At 40.9% G+C, this 16,449-nt stretch overlaps 1 protein-coding gene across 4 annotated transcripts in view; it reads right to left on the bottom strand.

Moving 5' to 3' along the window:
* The window catches only part of LOC106961870 (abl interactor 1-like), a 28,097-nt gene that overhangs the window by 3,295 nt on the left and 8,353 nt on the right, over positions 1-16,449 (bottom strand). The window contains exons 3-10 of one of the 4 annotated variants that reach the window (XM_015055943.1): positions 9,902-10,078; positions 7,718-7,732; positions 7,471-7,574; positions 6,701-6,841; positions 5,784-5,884; positions 5,448-5,663; positions 2,697-2,786; positions 604-789 (exon numbers count right to left, since the gene is read on the bottom strand). In XM_015055943.1, coding sequence (XP_014911429.1) covers positions 604-789; positions 2,697-2,786; positions 5,448-5,663; positions 5,784-5,884; positions 6,701-6,841; positions 7,471-7,574; positions 7,718-7,732; positions 9,902-10,078 — 1,030 coding nt within the window. The remainder of the gene's footprint in view (positions 1-603; positions 790-2,696; positions 2,787-5,447; positions 5,664-5,783; positions 5,885-6,700; positions 6,842-7,470; positions 7,575-7,717; positions 7,733-9,901; positions 10,079-16,449) is intronic. The other 3 variants (XM_015055945.1, XM_015055944.1, XM_015055946.1) reach the window with 3 other exon arrangements.

The following is a 16,449-nucleotide window of genomic DNA, read 5'->3' as shown; positions in this document are numbered from 1 at the left end:
TTAAATTAGCTAATTAGCCAGAGCTAATGTTTTATTAATAAGCAATAAGCATAAGGCCTGAAACCATAAAACCGTAATGGACAGAATGCTCTATTTTTTTAGTGTGGGAAATATTTCTGTGTTTATTGGTGTTGATGTCCCATTTTACATAATGTCTGCTCTGTGGAGCTGTTGTCAGTTGGTTGCCATGACAAAGGGTATCCATGTGGAGTAAAGTCGATTCAGAGCAGGAGAAAAACAATTGAGTGATTTTGAAATTATTTCTCCACAATTTTTCAGCACTACTTTCCCTTTGCTGTGGCCGTGTAATTTCTGGAGGTTCAATAAACGACAAAGACTAGACTAACTGCCTCGTTCGTTTGTTGATATAGGATGAATTATTTCGTAAAGTATTTCGCAGACTACGGCTCCTAAAGCAGGAGTTATGTAAAGTGAAATTAATTATGCAATAGAAAAGAGAAATTTGCTTAGTCCTGTTTGCATCTTGACACAGCTGACGTAAACCAAACCGAACTTGGCTCAGTATGTATATCAGTGACACTCTATCCTTTCCAGTCTGTGAGGGACTCTGAATAATATTATATGGTTTCCACAGGCACTGACCTTTCTCCAAGTACGCCTTGGGGGCCCAGTGGGGGTCTCCATCAGCGTAGGGATCGCTGTAGTGAACGACGGCAGCTTCCTCTTCCTCGTAGTCCACAGGCGGAGGAGGTGGAGGGGGAGCAGGCTCCTCAAACACACCTATGTCCTCTGGGGGAGGTGGAGGAGGTGGAGCTGGACTGTCTGTTACTGGAACACAAGAAAATGCAGAAAACAATTAGTTTTTTTGGTTCAATTTGATCTAAATATGCTGAGTAAAATGTCGTCACAAACCTTTCTATTTAATTTAAGAAAACAGCAAAGAAATGATGAAATACTCTGACCAGTAGAGGGCAGTGAAGGATCCTGGCTAAAAATCAGTTTGTCTGGCATGTAGGTCTACATCACATCTGTTTTCAAATGCTAAGTTTTTATCTCATGTACTAAAGCAACTCTTTGGTTCCCATTGGTCAACCAATTGACTCCAGCGATGTTTTAAGTTCACGATAAAACGACCCCTGACAGCAGTTTCATTACCTGCAGTAAAAACTCTGGATTTAGTCAGACTTTAAGTATATTTCTGGCAAAGGTTTCTGTAATAAAACAGCGTTAAGGATGATACACGAAGCGACAGTAGTGCCTGTTTGAAATGCTCCACTCTTTGAAGGTCCCTGTCCAGGGAGGCTCCCTTGTTAAAATGTGTGATTCTAACTTACGGCCTGCTATTCTCTGTTCTTGCAAATACAGAAAGCTTAATTTATTTAATGTATTCTGAACTTTAGGGACAGACCAACAAAAAAAAAATGCATCTAATTGCAATGTGTTTAGAAACCATGTACACTTTCATCTCACTGGTAATCTTACCGTGAACAAAACTGCTTTAATGTTCCAAGTGAGCGAAACATGACGGCCATTTTTTCTCGTCATTTATCCACTCACCTATATGCAACAACACGTTTGGCTCCTTAAGATGTTTCTCCTCCACTAATGTCAATTTGGTGGCGTAACTCATTTTATCTCACTGTGATAAACAGTAGTATGCCAACAACATGCTAGATAACGTTAGAACAGCAAGGTAAATGCAGGTAGCCATGGCAACCCGTGCAGTTTCTGCAGTCAAGTTGCGCGTTTATCCACTGTATTTACAAACAAATAATCCCTCTGTGCATCTGCAGGTATGAACCGAATTGGTTTAAAATGTCATCCAGCCAATCACTCCATGTTGCTGTCAAAGTAATCGACTATAATCTCATAATCTTCTAATACTTGAATATTATTCTTATTAAAAAAAAAATCCTAAAATCTTACAACTCACATAATTTTTGGCCTAAGAGTTTTAAATAAAGTTTTATACAACATTTCCAAAACACACATTCATAGATGTGGAAATACGTGTGATGTGGGATATATTTGGATGAGACAGTTCGGGGAAGGATTTAATAAGCTTCGTCTTCTTTAATCTGCTTTTTTAAACTGGGTGCGGACGTTTTGTTGTCTTATGTTTTAATGTTTGATTGTTATTATGATATATATTTTGTTTTCTTCATCATTTTTATTATTTCTTTGACATTTTACTTGTTTGAAATAAAGATTTAAGTTAATTAAGAAACAAAAAAAAAGCTAAATAAAAATCTTTGGGGCCACCCCAAAAGTTGGTGCCCTGGGCTACCGCCCCTGTAAGCCTTTTCCAAAGTCTTCTTCAGGCTGTGAATACTTTTACAAGGCTGTGTACCTACTGATAGCCTATTTTCTGATGAATAACTTCTGTGTGGCAGGGAGCAACAAGACAGAAAACTCATGAAAAGAAAAGCAGTTGGAAATATTACATTCAAAAATAATCCAGATTAAGTGTCTGGAATGTTTCCTGCGCTCTAAGCAGGCAGACAGACAGGTGGAGAATTCAGGACAAGCCATCAGGTCACATTTTCTACCTTTTAGCAGACAGACAGTCGAGAACCCAGGCTGATTCATCACCATGGCAACACCCCCCAGACCTCAGAGAGGGTGCTCCGCCAGCATCCTCGCAAGGCCGCTCGAGCAAAAGCTAGCCCTTCTGAAGCCGGATGTGTGAAAACGTGTGTGTCCTCACCAGCGGCTGGGTGTGATGCTGTACTTACTGCTCTCCTGCATTCTGGCCACGAAGCCAGTCAGGGGGATCTGCGGGGTCAGCTGGACCATGGGGGGAGGAGGCGGAGGATTCACAGACACTGAAGCAGCGATGCCCAGGCGAGAAAGCAGAGGAAGCAACAGAGAGAGACGGGGAGCGGAGGTGGACAGGGAGAGTGATGGAGACATGAAACAGGACATGACAAGAGCGTGAAAGTCAGCGTGGTAAGAAAGACTACCAAAATTAAATAAATAAATAAATAAATAAATAATAGCCAGAGCAGGTAAAAATGTGCAGAAAGAAATGCATTTTGGTTTTCTGGTGTAAAGTGGAATTTCTTCTAATCTCGGTTTGAGGATCTGCCTCAACAACATCTGTTTGTTTTTTTTTATTAAAAAATAAACTGCACACTGCAGAAAGCTTCAGACACAGTAAAAAGAAAGCAAAAAGCTGCACAGACCCAAACACATGGCAGCGGCGCGTGCTCACCTGCTGATTAATCGTCAGAGTCGAATATTCTGACGATTAATCGGATTAAACAATTTGCCACCTCCTGCAGATTTTTCATGTAAGCCTTTCATATGTGATGTTAGAAATACATTAAAATATGCTAATAAACAGTTCAATTTCTTCTTTAAATAATAAACAAATATGTTATTGCCTAAATGCAACAACATATTGATAATTTAATTCAAAGAAATCACTGGCATCTAAAAAAATACTTCTAACATCAACATGTGAAAAATCAATCCAGAATACGGCTGAGCTGTTGATTATTTTTGGATTAACAGATTAATAATTGGAGATCAAAAGGTGCTTAAGATATTTTTGTACAGACTTTGAACCAGGTGAAAGTCAAACTGTGTCACCTGAACATAGTTACAAAGTTTTTATATCAACTTAAGTGTAAAATGTAGATATTTTTGAATAGATTTGGCTTAATTACTGCTCTTTTTGAGTCTGTATGCTCATATAGTTAATGATTAATCGATGCAAAATTAATTGACGATTATTTCAACAATGGATTCATCATGATTAATCCGATTAATCGTTTTAGCCCTACTAAAACGCATTCAGAAAGTCGCAGCATTTATAACTAATACAGGTCATTTAAGAATATATATCATATATATTGATGGAATATCATCTTATGTCTGTATAAAAAAGCAGCTTAACCCCCACCGTCTCAAAAAAAAAAGAGAGAGATAAGCAGACAGGCAAACCACCGTCCTCACTCAAAGATGATGTCACACGCAGACACATGCCAACTCTGACTCAAAATCACATGTAATGGAAGGGCTTCTGCAGTCTCACTGCGCCCCGACTCCTTATTGCTTTCCTTCTACGGATCAAACGTGTCACCCAGCCCGCCGCAGATCCAAGAGTCACTTTTAGTCCGGTTACGCTACACTGGCACAGAGGCTGCCTCCTCTGTCTGCGATTTCTGCCGAGAAAACGCAGACAGAGGCAGGTCGTCCTCGGAGGCAAGAGCCGTTAGAGGAGAATGGGGAGAATAAATCCAGGTCCCTGCATAAGAAGGAATGGGTTTCCCCCATTGTCCAGCGGACGTTTGTGTTTCAGACCCACTTTGTCTAAAGAGCAGGAAGTTTCCTCCCGGTGATTTAAAGGTTTGTTACGTAAAGTGGTGAGAAGTAATGATGAAACGAATCAGAACGGAAACCGGATGGTTTCAACACGACTCATCATCTGCAGCGTCTTGCATAATAAGTATGATTAAGCCTAGAAAGTTTTGTATTTTTTTATTAGGTTGACACAGAGTAGCACATATTTATGAGATGGAAGGAAAATGATACACTGCTTAAAAAAACATTTTAAATAAAAGAAAAAATTGCACTGTCCTTAATTCAGTCGGCCTAGAACAATACTTTGGAGACCAAGCCTCAGCTGGAGACACACTCAGAAGTTTTTTTCTTACGTTTAGGGGGGGAAAAAAGGCTACAGACATAAAGAACATTTTTTTAAAAGTCCAGTAGTTTTTTGAGATACCCCTCTACTAATTTTGCACATGTAAAAGTATAAGTTTAACAACACAGATATTTATTGTTTTTAATCTGTTATTAAATTGTCAGACTGGTCCAATGTGTTATTCTACCCAGGAACCCCTGATAATTCATGGAACTCCTTTAGAAATGTGGATGTTGTGCACAGATGTCCAGCGTTGTGGACGTCTGTGCTGCTGCTACGTTTAGGATTCAGGTGCTATTTTAGGCTTTGATAGTTTTGCTAATATGCTAACTCCGTTAAGCACAACTTCAACATAACAATAGTCTTTTCCACCCTCCCGTTAGATTGAAGAAAAAATTCAACCCCAGTGGGCCAAGAGAAGAGACGTTTTTGTCGCTTGTGCGTCAGATTTACAGGCGTATCAGAGACAAATGAATGCAAAGGTTCCGCCTTGAGACTTTGTATGTAAAAAAAAAAGAAGAAAAGAAAAAAGATCATTTGCGCTAAAGTATTTAACACATTCAAATCAGTTATTAATTCATTGAAATTACTTGAAGCCCTGGCCCTAATTATTATTTTTCGCATTTATTCCCATTCAATGACATGAAATCCCAGCCAAAAATGTGGCTGTGATATGACAAACTAAAGGGATAAACATAACTTTTAAATCTCCTCGACCATTTTCATCCCAGTCAACAACAACGTAAACCAAAAAAATCTCAATGATTTCAATGATTTTACATTTGAAATGCAAGAAAGAATACTAAAGTGTTTCCCTCCTAAAGCTCTGACCTACCTGCGTTCTGTTGGAACGCCGGGCCCCCGTTGACGTGAGGCTGCTGGGAGGAGACGGAGGGCGCGCGGCGGTAGGTCCCTGTGGCCGACACCATGGAGGCCGAGGAAGTGGTGGAAGAGTTGTGGCGGGAGATCTGGCGGGAGATGGTGCCGAACTGGGACATGGGGATGGGACCCAAGCCGGGGCCCTGCGGCACCGACGCTGCGGAGGTCGCCACTGCGGGACAGGAAGAGGGCGGTGAGCAGGGTTAAAACGGTGAAACGATCGGCTGCTGTATCATTCCATGTTTGATGGAGGACAAACGAGGTGTGAGGTGCTGCAGCTGCTGGGACCCACCTTGCCCCATGCTGGGCGGGGACGGAGTGGGAACGGCGAGGGGGACCCCGACCCCGCTGCCGCCGCTGTTCTCCCGGCCACCGCTGCCCCCGCTGCTGCCGCTGCAGACACAGCAGAAGAAGAAGCTTCAAGAAGGCCCCAATTACACAACCGGGTCTGGCAGGCCATCATTACTCCGGCATGTGTCATTCTGTCGCAACACTTATTCCATCGCCATGGTAACAGGTTCACATGTGGTATGCAAAAAATGTTTCACAGTTGCGTTTTGCAGCTCCACAGTGGACCAACAACAGTTTGCTGTTGGCGTGCGTCGCCGTTGCATCTGGGTGTGTGTTCGTTTAGCCCACACACCTTTACAGCTTGAAGAGGCTTTTGCCGCTCTCAGGCCGGCTATATAAAATGTTTTCAGAGCCGCAAATGTCACAAGACGTTGTGAAAAAGGACAAATTATAATTTAATTTGTCTTTTAATAACCAGCATTTTATCTCCCTTTGTTTTGGTTGTATTTACCCAAGATGCCCTGTGCTGCGGTTTGCCTCCTGCTTTTGGAGCGGTCTCCAGTCAGCTTGGTATTCACATATGCATTCGAACCGCACCAGAGTTCACTTCAACCAAACCCAGACAGAAGTTTTCAGGCAGACTAGAGTTCGCTTTTTTTGATTAGCATCAGAGTTTGATTACATCTTCACACCTCAACAAATGATTCAGACTTTCTAGGCAAACGAACTGGAGTTCAATAAAAGAGGACTGGTCTGGTGCGAATGCGTCCTCAGTGTCATTCTTTGTAAGAATTTAATGCCAACACTCCAGGGAAAAAACCTAGTAAAAACCTGAATTTCTTCATATATTTATGTTTAAGCCTCCGGAGTCGCATGTTGCAGACCCCTGATTTAGACAGACGGTCTCAGGTTTGCTACCTGTGTGTCCTGGGTCTCTGGTTGAGCGAGGCCGTGCGTGCGGGGCTGTGCTGGTTCCCCAGTCGGGCCGGGCTCGTCATGTAGTCGTTAGGCACCACCGGAGGCTTCACGGGCTCCAGGGTCTTGTAGGGGGTGTTACGCCTGGATTCAGACCAGCCAGGTGAAAGAGAGAGAGTTGATTTCAACCTCAGTATGTAGAGAAAAAAAGACGTTCACAATCGAAACAAAAGGGGGAATAAAACCTTCAGAAGAAGCTCAAAGAGAAATCAGATTTACTATTAGAAGAGTCATTGGAAAAGAATATTTCTACAGGGTCTCCATGCATCCTTAAAAATCTTAAAAATTCTTAAATTAACGTAAAATTAAGGCTTAAATTCATGAAAGAAAACGTAAGCTTGCCTAAGACACATTAATCACAGGTCTTCCACTAATGCGACTGTTCTTTCAGGCTAAAGTCTGAGTCCAGACGCAGACATCATCACTCACTGCACTTAGATGAAGCTGCCAGCTACCAGCTTTTAATACTTGCTAACTAGCTGGCTAACATTTTTCATGTAAGCGTAAATTTATTGCAGTAAACTGACTATGTTCATCTTCACCAACCCACACGACGCTCCACGCAATCTGTACAAAAAAAAAGTTTGCACTACGGTGTTAAGAGAGCTGCTGTCAACAGCCATGAAAAAACCCCAGATATTTCAGTTTTGGTCCTCTGGAAAAATAAATCTGAGACACGTTGTTGTATGTGGCTTTACACTGTAGCTTCTTACCCGAGCGTCCCCCGGCCAGCCATAGGGGGACTCGGGGGTTTCTGTGAAGGCGGGTTGGTCCTGGACAGGGTTCCTCCTCGTCCTGCTGCATTGTTCCCGTGTTGCTAGAGAAGCAAAGAGGAGTTAAGTCTGGGGCTCATTCATAGCTCTGCTGATTTAAATAGGAGTGAAAATTAGTTGTCATGAAAACTCAAATTTCCATTCTATTCAACGCAGAGGAGAAGAAAGAGACAAAGTCAACTCTTACCTTGGCTTTAAGCCACTGAGTGCAAGCAGGCAGAGGAGACAAACAAGTTATTATTAAGGTTGGTTAGCAACACTGTTTCTTAGTAAGGAGTGAAGGGAAAAACAGAACTGAAATGAAAAACATCCATTCTATGGGTAAGTCTCATTATACAACATAGAAATTTAAAGAAGTTACAAGATTAGGTCAAAATGACCCCACCTCAAAAATGATGAAACAATTAAAATAAATATTAACTTTTTGCTCTTCAGTTGATTCAAGTGCCCAAAATCTATTGATTATTTATCTATGACTTGTCACTTTAGTCGCTGAAGCTGTTAGCATGTAGAGCGCGCTAAAGGCAGGAAGTGGTTCTGGAATTTTGGTGAATAAAGCAAAAGACACCTGACCTCCGTCTCCCCATGTGTTCACGTACTGACCAGACTATGTTGCGTTTCCAACCGTTTCCCTTTTTAACCTGTAGTAGATGAACAAACAAAGCTTAGAGCAAGTAAAGCCTGGTGGCCCGCCAGGCTTATAATACTCCGGGGGAAAACGCTGCCTCTTCTTTTACTCTTAAAAAATTGGGTTATGTTAATTTTGTAGCCTATTTGTTCTCCACATACTGCTTGACTGACGTGGCCTGCTGATGTCTCGAGCGTTGCTATTGGACGAGAACCAGGAGAGATCCTGAGGTCATAAATAACAGCAGACAGTCCGGGGGATGGGAAGGCTGTAACCTGTTAGAAAATCTGTCGCTGTGGAAACTCTCAGAAATGTCCACAAAGGTTATTGTGACAAAGAAGAGAAGAGCTCAGTCAACACGCTGCATGTGAACGTCTCCAAATTCCCAGCTTCCTTTTTCAGCTGATGAAGGGGAAATTAAAGAAGAGGTAGAAGGACGACGACGATAATGCCTCAGGAGCTCCAGGGAATCTGCCACAGCTTAAACGAAACACTTCGAAGGGATGGAGCACTAATAAGCTGCACAGTAGATTTTTTATGTGGCAGCGAAGGGTTTCATTGCTTCTGAACTATTTGCAGATGTGTATGGAAGAAAGGGCTTGGGAGGGACTGGAATGCGATATGTATTTCTGTCCACATGGATCTATTTAAATGCATATCCACACACACACAAAGCTGGAAGGAGGAGAGAGACAGAGAGAGACAAATAAGAAGCTAAAACCGAGAAATAAATCCTAATAAATTCCAAACCTAGTTGAATTAAACGCTTTAAATCTTTGATTTTTTTTTTTTTCTTTTCGAGCTCCAACAACCTCCGGCTCCACTGATCTGCGTTGATTTCTACAGAGATCCATCATCTCTTGTGTCCATGAATGATGCCTGATTTGCATAGCCAGCCATGCCAGATCTGCCTCAGTGTGAGCCAGCTCTCAAAGGAGGAGACAGTGGCTTTTGAATTTGAATCAGCGGATGTTTGAAAATCGGCAGACAGCCGCTATCTCAACAGAGACAGACCCAAAGGGGGGGGAGGTAGGAGAAAACGACACACAGGCCGAATCACACATTACGCACATGACCGCACACACACGAGCATGCACAAAACGCACGGGAGAGAGTGGGGCGAGGAGAGGATGGATCATGGGGAGAAATATAAGAAAACTCCCAAAATGAAACGGAAGAAGGCTGAGAGATTTCTTTTCTTCTACGATTCAACAGTGGATGTGTGAATAACACTTGGCAAAGATGTCTCTGTCCTTGCTCACACACATACACCCACACACACACACACCCCCACACCAAACAACATTCAGCTTCAGACAGTACTGGACCCAGAAAAAAAAAAAAAAGAGGTTGGGTTAGTAAATCTGTTTTCAGCCACAGTCAGCAACCAGCTCAGCATTGACTGGTAAAGGGCGACACGTGGAGTTCCCACACATTTTAATGTCAGAACTCCAGACTCTTCCAGAATCTCATTTCTGGGTTTCTCTGTTATTCGTTCGACATTTGTAAAGCGGTGGTATTGTGTAAAATCCACTCTTTTTTAGCTTTATATCTTGTTATAATGTTGTTCTCTCATCGGAAACATGTTCAGAGTGTTGCTTTGGTTCTTTCATGTATCTTTGAAAAATCTTTTAATCTCCCATGGCAACCATTCTGGGGTACCTTGACTGATTTATCACCTCAGTGAACCTCTGGCTCTGTCTGCCTTCGTCTGAAGTTTAACTCTTTGACGTCTGCTCTTACTTTGACGCCGTGTCCCACATCGTCCAGCAGCGTGTAGTCGATGGGTTTCCGGATGTACCGCACGGGCCGCTCCATGTTCGCCGGGGCGATGATCTTGTGGGTGCGAGAGGTGTTCTTGTTCGTGGTCAAGATGCCGATTTCGCGACGCGCCACCTTCTCCTTGTGGATGTCCACCGTCTGAAAAAGAGAGATAGCGGATGAAGCCCCCATGGTGGGACGCAGCACGTTTAGCCATCTGAAATATTTAACACTCTTTCCTTTACAAATGTGCGCAGAAGTTTGTCTTTATTCTGCTAACGATGAAAAAACACAATTTCGCAATTGCTGCATTTCAGTTTTGCAAAAACCACTAATTTCTATACGTTTGGCCAGGAATCAAACCTGCGACGGCCACGTCGAGGACTAAGGCCTCCTTATGTGGGTTGTCCTTTACCCCTCTGCCAACACAGCACCCCCTCATTGTGCTTTTTTTTTTTTTAATCCATTTTTGTTTTTCATTAGCCATTTTATGATGTTTTATAAAGAAATGCTGTATTATATTGCTAAAAACACATTAAAACTATTACATTTTCATTTTAAGGGATCATATTACAGCTCTTTACATCTCATGTGTCAAGATCGTTAAAAACAAAACAAAGGAAGTCTCTGGGATTTGTCTTTTTTTAACCACAGTAAAAGTAAAAGTAAAAAAGAGCAAACAGCCAACTAATAAACTGGAGATTAATTTTGTTTTTCCAGTGCAATTTTCACAAAGATCCCCTTTGGCCCTTCACACCAGGACTAATTGAAAATACCAATGACCTACTTCTCCTCTAAGGCTCAAGTCATTATCACTCACAGCAGTCTCCTGCATGAACTGGCCCTCAATCTATGAATGATGGATGAAACTGGAACAGATGAGTGATGCTCAGAGGCAGATGGGCGGGGCTAAGGAGAGCAGGAGGAAAAATGATTGGAGTTGAAGCCGGCCCCGGGTTTACCTTCCTAATGAACGAACTGCTAGTAAAAAGTAAGAGCTCCCCGTTCTCCGGCCTTAATGAAATCCTAAAAATTTGATCAATCTCTCGGATGATTTACGATAAAAGGCGTACTGTCTTTTTGTTTTAATAAGACTAAGCCAAGATGTTGTGGTAGATTATGGAACAACAAAAAGCATTCTTCCTGTTTTAGAAGAGTTGGAGGAATAAAAAGGTCAAGCAGCTTCTCTGGAGAATTGAGGTTTTATTTAACAGGAGAAATGTAGCAGCAATCATTCAAATGAAGCAATTGTAGCTGCTCATCAATGTAAGAGGGTTTAAAAGTCTGCTTCTAAACAATCTGAAGATCTTCATTTGGAGGATTATAAACAAAATGAATATATCAAAGACAGCAGCTTTTTTATAGCTTATTTCAAAGGTATTATTCCACAAATATGCAGTTTTTAATGCTTACCATATTTTCAACTATTTTAACACTAGCTACACAGGCTGGATTTGACAAAAAGACAGATATCAGTTAAGTTATCATAGAAGAGAGAAGGATAAAGGGAATACAAGAAAAGTCTGTTTCTACACCTGCAGGAAGAGAAAAAAATCCAAACCGCATAACCACAGCAACAAAAAACACAGGCGGAAAACAACAACGTAAAAAAAGAAACCACACAGAATATATTTAGAGGCAACTGCACCCAAAGACAGTGTGTCTACCAACACCTTAAAAATCACCCGCAAAGTTAATACCAGAAAAAAAACATTGTGCTAAAATATTATCACGTAACCTCAAGAAAAACACTGTTTCATTAATTACGTGGAGACATTTGAGTAGGTCTGTCGCAATAAGCAATAAATTAATCCCATGATAAATTAAATCAAGCTCAATAATTTCCATTTTCATGATTTATAGTTTTTCTATTTTCTCTCTCTCTTTCTACCAAAAACTAGATGAAAAAGTCATTCAAATTTTGTTCACAATTCATTTTATTTGTTGTTTCAGTTGTTTTGTTGATGAGTTTTTGATATTTAAAATGTCTTCCTGTTCACTGTTAAATGTTTGTTAGAACTTAAATTTTATTGATTTTTGAGAACTTGTTCTCGCACTATTATACCACTGCCTTTATATTACTTGTATGTTACTATACAACAATATTATCGTTTATTGCAAAAACCTCTGGGACAATTTATCATTCAGCAAAATTAGTTATCATGGCATATTTTGAGCATATGTACAAAATCATTATTTAGAGTTATTAGTCCATTGAAATACTGAATAAATTGACAGACTTGGCTTTTCATGCAATTGTTCACATAATAACATTGCTGTTGCACTTGTTCAACTGGTAAGGACTGAATGCCTCTTCATGGTGTGCAGATATATAAATATTTTTATTAAAACAGAGTTGTGATATGATTGTAGCTGGTAATAAATGTTTTTAATTAACAGTGTACTACCCAGTACGTAGGAATGAGTGGATGTTTTTGCTAGGTGTTGTCAAGTGCCTTTGCCTGATCTGAAGTCTCTGACTGGCTGAATGAGAGTTAAACATAGAGAACCAGCTGAGCCCTTTTTTAGGAGAGGAAACAAACGTTACACACCCAGCTTCAGCTGGGAAGTAAGAGAAAAGAGCCACCCATTTCCTGCCAGCGACAGGCGAGCTGAGGTGAAGATTAGATGAAGTGAGAAAAACCAAGAAGAAGAACAGAAAGGCATAAAGCAAACAGAGGATTCTGACATTTCGTTGAGATACGTATAGGGTATAAAACAAATCCAGCACACAGAATAAATACGTTTCTCAGCAACAACAGCTGCCGAAAACATCCGTCATGCGTCTTCTGCTCTACTACCACAGCAGTGAACAAACACGGTAATCCTGAAACGCTGCACCGTCATCTCTATTTCAACATTTCCTCCGAGCGCTCATTGCCGAAGGCCCGAACACGCGTGATGATCTGTGTCAAACTTTCAGACGTAATAACTGGTTACCTAATCGCTGACGGCACAACTCCGTCTGCCCTTCCTGCACTCGCTCCATCTCATTTTCTTTTGTAATCTTTGCTCTCAGAGACGTCCCTGCTGTGTGTTTAAAGGAGCAGATGGATCAAGGGCGATGATCTCCTGCCTTGGTCTAATAAATCTCCTTTTTACCAAAACAATTCCTCATTGCCACAAAGTAGCCAAATATGCTGAGTTGTGGCTGGAGTGGGGAGGATAATGTCCAAGACCAGATTGACTATTTCAAACGTCATGAATGTGTTATTCAGATTAGGGGAGCACCGATACGCTTTTTTCACTCCCGATACTGATATCTGAGGCTTTAGTATCGGCTGACACCGATCCGATACAGAAAAACGATGCTGAACCGATTTAAAAAGTTTCTCTTTTGTGAACACAGACATAAATCTACTGAATTATTTACAGCACACTTAATTACACCGATAGCTTCGCAAGCTTGTTCAAAAGTTTTAAAACAACACAACTTTCATTTGTTTGGTCAGAACAGCCGATGTAAAATAAATAATAAAGAAACTGAAACTTGCAAAAACAATACCTTGGTCAAAAAGTGTAACAAACCTTCATTCAAATGGTTGAGAAAGTGCAATTAGGATATAAGCATAGAATAGAATTACACTGAATAGATCTGCTCTTATGCATTGGGAACATTTTCACTGATACTCAATGTAGAATTGTTTTCACAATATCGGGGCCAATACAGATATTAGTATCGGTGCATCTCCTATTCAGATAGATTTACTTTGGACCCAAGTTTCTCAGCTATTCAGCTCGACTGGATCACTTGACACTGACGTAGTGTTTATGGGGAACAAAATGGAGAAAAACAAATAAAAAAGCAGGTGTGGGAAAGTGTTACACAGCCAGAGCTTGTGTGTGTTTTATCTACCTCTGCATTGAAGATATTTTTAGCCACAAATATCCAACCTAAATAGTGATTCATGTCTCAGCTTTAGATGGTGTGTTTATGTCGAAGCGTTCCTCGTGTTATTCCGTCACAGCCTCCTCTGGTGTGGGCTTTTTAAACAAGACTTGGACTTGGCAAGCCACGTCTGGCTTCCTTCTCGCTCTAATCTCATTTCAACCGTTTCAGCTGAACTAAGCTGGAAGTTCAAACTTAATTCCTTAGACACAAAAACACTTGAACGCTGAACGAGAGCCAGAAATGCCTGTTTTAGATGCGAACGAGGGAGGGGGGCGAAGGGGGGAGATTCATAATTATTCATACCCCTTGTGGCATTTCTCATGCTACAATCGTGATCTTCAGTTGGGAGTTTATTGGGATTTTATGTGAAGGACCAACACAATGTAGTAAATAATTGGAAAGTGAAAGGAAAATATGTAGTTTAAAAATGTATTGTGCAAATTAAAAGAAACTGAACTGCATTTTGTGTGTATGACATCAATTTCATTAATCTGTGAACACCTCAGATTCTCAATTGGATTTAGGTCTATACTTTGACTGGGACGTTGTAAGGCCTAAATATGTTTTGACTAGTACATTCCACTGTAGTCCTTGTTGGATCAGAGTCAGTAGCTGCACTTCCAGTACAAATGTGCGCAAAACTTTGTCGGTATTCCACTAGTGTCGAAAATGTCTATTAAATAAGAAACACAATTAAAATCTCATGTTAATAAGCTTGTTAATGCTATAAGTGCCTACAATGCTGTTGTATACAAACTAGTGTGATGTGGAAAAAAGTGTCTCCATTTTTTGATAAGGCTAGCACAGAAATGTTTTTGTCAAAGTCGGTTTGTTTACTTTCAGCAAATGTATTCCCGTAATTCCAACTTGCACAATTTTTTAGTCACTGGAAACGTAACTTCTGTCATGCAGTCAAAGTTTTCTTGAAGCCCTATAATTATTAGGCTTGTACCGATTGCAGTTTTCTGCATTTTTTTGTCTGAAAAGTCAGTAAGTAAAGCTTTATTTGAAAAGCCCCTCTAAAGATAAAAATCATAAAGTGCCTCAACACACAAAACAACAAATACACAAAGGAGTGTATCGGCAGAAAGGAGTGGGGCTCCCAAAAATAGAAAATGAAATTGATCTTATCTGTCGGTTTTCCCCTGAACTCATGCATACAAGGGTTAACCCTAACCCTTGTATGCATGAGTAGTGAAGTAAGTTTCTCTTAGCTGCTGAGTACTGGGAGACTACATTACCTACTTTCTGCTACAAAAATCTGATTATTGCTTGCATTTTCATTGGTTGAAGTGTAAGTGGAAAAGGAGGGACTTACCCAGAGCACCATTCTTGGGCAAGCCCAACTGCGTGCATATTTATATTTCAAACTTATGAAGCATAGTGATTAATCATAATTTAATTTTTTTTGTCAATTGGTGGGGTAAAAAAAAAACAACTACATTTTTAACAGTTATTACCACACCAATTATGTGAAATTGTCCAAGTTACATTACTGACAGAGAATTCTGCACTTGATGTTTGGTCAGAGTTACATTGTGGTTAGCACTGAGGGCTATGAAATGTCAAGCAGAGATGTCAAGTGGGAAACAAGATTGGGCGCTAAGCCTCTTTAATGGGTCGATAAAGGCGGCGCATTGTTCTTGGTCGGACCGCGCCTAACGCCGCTCTATCCGGCCGCGGGAGGTGAGAATGCAGAAACACAGAGAGAGAGAGTGCTGCTGTCAGGATTTTTTCTTCATTCCTGACGGGCTTAATGAAGCATGGAGGCAGGGCACGGGACGTTCACTGACTGACAGAGAGACAGAGAGCAGACAGAGGAGGTGTGGCATGCCCTCCATCATATCTTTCTCCAAGAGTTTATTACTTCCTCAAATGTTATCCTACTGGAGAACATCAGTGCAATGCATGTCTTTGTACTTAACTGGGATGAATTTCTAAATTAAAATCATGCGGAATACAACAGCATAACAAAACAATAACAGTTTTTATCGTGAAAGGCTAGGGCTGTAGGATGTTTCATATCAGCTGATATTAATAATTATTCATCAGTTTTTTGTTTCAAATATATGAAATGATGGCGTGACCTTTCCTCTCTTATCCACAGTTTTCATTCCAGATCGTCGTTTTTTATCTTTAGGCAGTTTTGAGACGGGCAAAATCTTTAAACCGCTGCTATTGAAGTTACTCAACAAGTTGTTGCTATATAACTCGGGGTGTACCGATTTATCGGCCAGCCAATTTATCGCCGTTTAAGTTTGAGACATCAGTGATCGGCCAATAATTACATATGAAGCCGATCTTTTCCCACAATCTTATTTTCCTCTGCAAATCTCTAAAACTCATCAGCTGTCTTCTGCTCTGCCGTGACAGAGTTCTGACTGATAGACCGGCTCACCAGGTCATATCTGCACTTTTGCAGCTAACAGCAGTCATCCCAACTCTGTGGCTTTCTTGCTATATTTACTGACATTTCAGAAAAAAAAAAATTGGTATTGGCCAAAATGGGAATCGACAGATCAGGCTTTTTAAATATCGGCGTTCGGTCAGAAAACTGCAATCGGTGCACCCTCATAGGTAGCCTAGTGAGTTATATAGTTGATGCCATCAAACGTTGCTTAGCTGGCCAGGAAAGGTT

Source organism: Poecilia latipinna, unplaced genomic scaffold (assembly GCF_001443285.1).
Source record: "Poecilia latipinna isolate Pla-1442-1.1 unplaced genomic scaffold, P_latipinna-1.0 Scaffold1344, whole genome shotgun sequence".
NCBI classification, from domain to species: Eukaryota; Metazoa; Chordata; class Actinopteri; order Cyprinodontiformes; family Poeciliidae; genus Poecilia; species Poecilia latipinna.
Note: the sequence above shows the minus strand (reverse complement) of the source record. Positions and strands in the feature narration are given on the sequence as shown.